At 38.3% G+C, this 6,782-nt stretch overlaps 1 protein-coding gene across 1 annotated transcript; it reads left to right on the forward strand.

Annotated features, from left to right (window-relative positions):
* The first annotated feature begins 364 nt into the window (after positions 1 to 364).
* Positions 365 to 826, forward strand: LOC127081344 (uncharacterized). The gene has a single exon (XM_051021610.1). It carries the CDS (start codon positions 365 to 367, stop codon positions 824 to 826), a length of 462 nt encoding a protein of 153 aa, XP_050877567.1.
* The last annotated feature ends 5,956 nt before the right edge of the window (positions 827 to 6,782 follow it).

The raw sequence follows: 6,782 nt of genomic DNA on the forward strand, positions 1-6,782 counted from the left end.
CCTAAGGGACTCTGTGAGAGACACCAGGAACAACATGAAGCTCAGAACCTACGTCCCTCTAGGAAGGATGATATTTAACATTTTGATAGAGAGCGGGTTGGTGGATCATCTGATTCGTCACAATCTGATAGAGGATGTAACTGTTGACACTAGGAGACCTCTGAATGCACGAAATCTGAAGAGCATGGGGGTAATTGAAAAGATTCTGGTAAAGCCTTCATTGGACACCTCCTGGGAAGCCCTGAAAGATCAGAGGAAAATACCAAACGACCTCCACCTCTTCTCAAAAATTGATCCTTCAGAGGTTGTTGCGCACTGTCTTTAGGATCTGGCCAACCAAGGAGTTGACATCTCAGATTTCTCTATGGACTGGCTGCCTGAGCATCCACCCAATTTTATGAAGAGACAACGGGAGCCTTCTGAAAATTCGAAGAAGGATAAGAAAGCAAAGTTGGGGGAACCTTCTGTATCAAGACCTCTTGTCCCTCTGATCCCCTCCCCCGAATCTCCAAGTAAGTCTCTGCCTTCTAACTCTCCATCTCTTCATTTAAGGAAACTTGCTTCTTCCCTTCCTCAAACCTCACCAATATATACACACTCTGAACCTTCACCCTCCACCACCAAACCCTTTGAAACACCTACCTCCAACTCACCATCACCCCCTCTCCAAAAATTTAACCTCACCACCACAACCTTGCCAATCTCTGAAGCTGAAATGTTCAATGAACCCATATCACCACCCTCTTTAACACCTTCATCCCCACCTTATTACACCATCTCCTCTGACTCAGAGCCTTCTGACCCCCAATCTCCCACTCTGGCTTAGTTCAGGCTCGTGCCCTCTCCATACACCACCAATCTGAACCAAAAGCTAACATTTCATCACCATCTGAACAACCACCATCACCTTCATCTGAACCACCCATCAAAACACCCTCTGAAAACCCCATCATCCATAACTCTGAATCTCCCACTAAAACCACCCTTACACCACCCGCACCTACATCTCCTATCCCTGAACCAGAACATACCTTCCCCACCCTAGAAGAAGCAATAACCTTATTTGTTGAGTCTTCAATGGTGAAGATCAGATCATTATCTGAGAACTCTGATATCAGTGTCGATCCCTCTGCATTGAGGATTCACTGGAACATAGTGATCAAATGGATGACCTCTAAGGCTTTCAAGCTGAAAGGCCTCTCTGAACAAGTCCGAAACGACTTCATCAGAGAAGCTGGAGAACGAATGTAAGCACGTCTGGCCAGAGAGGCAGAAGAGAAGGCTCGTCTGGAATAAGAGCAAAGAGCTAGAGAAGCTGCAGAGAAGGTTGCTACTGAGGTTGCTGCTGCTGCTGAAGCTGAAGCAAAAGCAAAAGTTGATGCTGAAGAAGCAGCACGCATAGCTGTAGAAGAAGCTGCAAAGGCAAGAAATGATGCTATGACTCAGGGGGAGCAATCTCATTCTGATTTCGCTCCTTCCATCCTGAAGACTCTAGAAGAGCTACAGACGGATCAACAGATAGTGAGAGCAAGACTGGACCAATAGGACTCCGTCAACAACAACATTCAGAACCTGCTGACTCAGATCCTCCAAAGGATGCCTCCGCCTCCGAACCCTTATGCACTTAGGTTTTGTTTGTTGTTTTTCTTACTTACTTATCTTCTATGTATTTTGTGTTTTTCTCTCTATTTTGAATATATACTTATCTGTAATTGTCTTTCTCATATATGAATCTTATTTTGACTACTCTCTTTTGTGCCAAGTCTTTTTGAGTCTGACAAAAAGGGGGAGAATAAAAACAGCTCTGATGAAATAATATATAAGCCTCTTGCTGCACTGCGCACATTTAAGAACTCTTATGATAATTCTAAGATATGCAGGAAATATCTAAGGTAAAAACCAGCTGCTATGCAAGGAAGATCTAGTAAGAACATCTGAAATTTTTTATGATTTATCTCAGGGGGAGTCATCATCATCTGACTCTGAGACATTTCTTTAAATACTTGTTAAAGTATCACTGTTTCATCATTTCTCTGAGGTTTTTGTCATCATCAAAAAGGGGGAGATTGTAAGAACAAGACTTTGTATCTACAATTCATCTCTAAGGTTTTGATGATAACAAAGGATGAAACAAATTGGTACCCTAACATAACTTATCTAAGTATGCATGACTCTAATCAAAAAGGGGTCAGATAGACATATATATGATATACACGCAAGTCCAAAATGACCACATATAAGTTATTCAAGCAGAGGCTCTGACTCTGAACAAAAGGAAGGGCACAAAGTTCTACGTATAAAGAAGTTTCAGACGCTCTGAATCTGAACAGTGCACTCTAGGGTCTGATGATTTTACACTCTGAATTAATCACTATCAGAAAGACATCAAGAACCTCTGAAGTGAATCAACCTTCAACAACTATCTGAAGATACACACGCTAAACAGAAACATATGAGCTCTGCATAACTCTAAGTTAGAACGTTCACCAAGACTTAGCTGCAAAGTCTTCCATTTTTGGCAAGAATTTATATTTGGAAGAATGTTAACGCGTCCCAAATTGCTATGGAAAGGACAAAGAGATTAATTACATTAAAAGTCCATCATTGCCAAGATTTCCTCCTCCAACGGTCTCTTCATCAAATCTCTATATAAAGGGTGGATCATCTTCATAACAAAATAACGAATCACACAAGAATACTGCAAACAAACTTAAAACTCTTTCATTCTTTCTAATTCTCTTTCACACGAGTTGTTTCTCTAAGTGTTGAATATTTTTTTGTTCTTATATTGTGTAACTTCTGCTTACTTAGAAGCACTAAGCACATAACTTTATTTTTCATTACTTGTTGAATATTCCTCAAGTGACTTGTGAAGTCTGTAAACTTGAGAGGGCTAAGATATCTTTATCCTCTTAGAAGCTCTTCATTGTAATCTTTCAAGATTAGTGGATTAAGTCCTTGTTGAAGTCGAAATCACATTGGCCGGGTGGACTGGAGTAACTTTGAATTTCAAGCGAACCAGGATAAACTTCTGTGTTAATAGTATTATTTGTTTGCGTGTGTTTTATTTGCAAAAGTTTTTATTATCTGTAGAAACAATTCAAACCCCTATTTCTTGTTTTTCTCTACCTTCACTAGGGTCGTGGTGCATGAATATGGTCTCCACATTTATCTATTATTAGATTTTTTGATGGGGTTATGATGTTTGTGCTTGATATCACTTTTTGACTATTAAATTTATAATTTCCTTGGGTTTGTATATCCATTTAATCATCCTATGCGTACTATTTTAGGTCACATAATTAACTTTTACTATATTTGTGGTTTCTATTTTTGTTTGCATATATCTTTGGGAGGAGTATCCCCGACCAAGGGATATCTTTTGTTTGCCCCCTTTTTTTTCAAATTTATAACAAAAGAGAGGTGGATGACTATAGGGAACCCGTTGGTTTTTCTAGGGATGATCTAGAATAGGAGTTCCTTTGCGATATTTAGTGGTTCACGCATGGCTTCATTTATTCTCTATGTAAGGAATCATACCTTGTTATATCTTAATCATCAAGAGACTATTTTTCTGATTTGTTTGTAGACAAATTATGCGTCTAAAGGCTATGTCATCTACTACAATTTTTTGTTGTCTATTCCTCTAGCATAAGATATGGACTTGTGTCAATATATGTACCTTTTTTGGATCATGGCTTGGAGATTTTATCAATAAGATTTACCTAACTTAGTTGTTTTGGGCATGCTCTTGCCATGAAAAAATATGGAAAAAGGCCTTAACACAATAAACAAGAAAAAATCATTAGTAGTTATACTTTTAAATGCTCTGACAAATTCTGACTGCGTTAGATGTTTAGAAATGACTCTAGCTTCAGGATGTAGAAGAACGTCTACGACTGTCTTTCAATAGGGGAATCTTTCCTCTGTCGTATCTAGTATTTATCTTTAACAATGCTATCTTTTTTACTACTCTGTTGGGACATGTTTTTCCCAACAAGTTATTTTTTAATCTTGCTTAAACGTCTCTTAGATTCATATTCATGCTCTTGGGTGGTGGAGGGGTTGCTCTATTCTTCTAGGATTACCCTGGTGTCCCGCGACCTCCCTCTTGTGGAACTTTAATGAGACTTAAAAGCATGATTTCCTGCTTTTATATTGGTCATATTGATAGCTATCTCATCTTTCAATGTATCTTTGAGGATACAATCTTTAGACTGACCAACATGGGATGAATTATAATGCATTTCTAAATGTAATTTCATTCGAATACGAGGAATTGGGTCTTGATACTCTTCCTAGATTGCTTTTTATCTAAATGTCTTATGAAGTTTGACATAGCCCAACGGTCTGGTTCTTGATCCATTAAAGTCATGAAGATCAACCTTTGTAAGGGAGAAGGTCTTTGTGCATTAACTATAAGGCATAAAAAAATCATGAGTTTATAAGTTAACAGGAGCTTCCCTGGTCAACTAGGACTATACGAAAGTCAAAGTTATATTTTGTCTCCCTTACCATGTAAATGACATGATGTATTGGTATTTCCAATAGTCAATTCCTTATTAAAGAGAGACAAAAGTGACATCTCTTTTCTAATATTTTCCTATTATTTTACCGTCTTAGTCATCATCTCCCTCAAAATCCTATTTATTGAATTGTAACAAGCTTGTTTAGAATATTGAGATCCTCTTCATACCACTTCCAGAAACTCAAACTGGCTTCATCTTCCTTGGTCTCCCTTTCATACCACAAACCTTAACAACTTACCAATCTAAGTTAGATCCTCAATTTCATCCTCCACTTGATGAAATATTTAGTGTAGTGCACATTACTCTTGTGGAAACAATAATATTTTTATTTATAGGAGGAAAACACTTTCGAAAATTTTGCCTCTTCTTCTAAGAACTCGTCATTGGCACATTATTTAAGAAAATATTCTCTTGAAGTATTCAAGGGTGTATAATTTGTGTACTTGGATAGAGTTAACCATTAATTTTCCTAATATAACGGACCTTGTTTTGTGTTCATGTCTAGACCATTTTAGGGTTGCTTTAAATTACCTTGTTTGCCTCTACAATCTCCTCATATTGGATATACTTCTTTTCTCGTCCAAGCAAGTCATTAAAATTTTTAGTCTCTTTGACCCTCATGATTTCAACATATCATGTCTCCTTTTGAAGTACACGGGTCAATAGGTACCTCTTTATCTTAGCGTATGTGACATTTACCAAAACGACCTCTATATTGTACCTTTCCATGTAGCTCATGAATGACTCGTCCTTTTTCTATCAGATCCCAACCATATTTTCCACAGATTTTGATTACCTCCTTAATACGGTGAAGTTAATCGTGAAACATTTACACAATTTACACCATGAGTTGAAGGATCTTGGATGTAGGCCTTTAACCTTGTCATTTCTCTTTCCTTCAATGAGAGGATAAAAAACTTACACATAGCTGGACTTTTGCATCACAGCAGGTAAGTATTGTGTCTACAACCTCAATATGGGTGTTTGGGTCAATCATCCTATCGTATATTCCCATCCCCAAAGGTTTATGTCAATCATTGCGTTGGCGTAACTATTTAACTACTAGATGAAAGTATTTATTCTTGGAGTATCCTTTCCTCCCTATGACCTTTCTAAGGAATATGAGTGGTGGTCATGGTGCGAGTGAAGGAGAATAGCGATCCAAAATGCAACGGAATTTAAAATTTTCTCCTTTAGTCATCCTTACGAATGGGCATGGTCGGTGATAGAAATCATTACCTCTTGTGACGATTGAAACCTTTGATGCAGATCTAAGAAGTGATCACGAATGTTGAATGGTGACAGCGCCTCTACTCAGTCCACACGAATGGATTCCTTCAATCTCAGTGCTAGCTGCTATGAATGAAGGCTTTGAGTGAGTGAGTGAGAGAGAGAGAGAGAGAGAGAGAGAGAAACAACATTTTCATCTTATCCAATACTTCTGCACAAGGGTTCTATTTATAGAACCACTTGTCTCGGTTTCAAGCTAAAAAACCCACTTAAGTGTATATTGCCCATATCTTATGATATACCAAAATCACTTCAGCGCGTGATACCTTACCATATTTTGTATTCCACTTAAGTGCACCTCACCTTACTGAAGGAGAATTGTCATCCAAGGCGCAGCGGAATTTAAAATTTTCTCCATTTAGTGATCCTTACGAATGGGCATGATCAGTGATAGAATCGTTACCTCTTGTGGCGATCAAACCTTTGGTGCAAATCTCTTGTAACGATCAAAACCTTGGATACAAATCCACGGAGCGATCACGAACGTTGAACGATGACAACGTCTCTACTCAGTCCACACGAACGGGTTCCTTCAATCTCAGTGCTAGCTGGTACGAATGAAGGCTTTGAGTGAGAGAGAGAGGGAAACAAAATTCCAAGTCTTTACTTGAGTTTCAGTCTGAGTGGAGTGACAATGCTTCTACCCAAGGGTTCTATTTATAGAACCACTTGTGTGGGCTTCAAGATAAAAACCCACTTAAGTGTATTTTGGCCCATATATTATAATATGCCCAAAATCACTTAAGTATTTGGTACCTTACCATATTTCGTATTCCATTTAAGTGCACCGTACCTTACGATGTTCCTTAGTTACTCTATTTCTCATCAATCCGTCCTTTGTGTGTAACCCTGTAGGTTTTCGCGACGTTGGCAATTATATTAAATCACGCATTTAACATAATAAACAGTGAGCGGTATCTAGAAACACATCACTGCTACCCAAGACACGAAAATGTCATGTGA

This window comes from Lathyrus oleraceus, chromosome 5 (genome assembly GCF_024323335.1).
Source record: "Lathyrus oleraceus cultivar Zhongwan6 chromosome 5, CAAS_Psat_ZW6_1.0, whole genome shotgun sequence".
Classification (NCBI taxonomy): domain Eukaryota; kingdom Viridiplantae; phylum Streptophyta; class Magnoliopsida; order Fabales; family Fabaceae; genus Lathyrus; species Lathyrus oleraceus.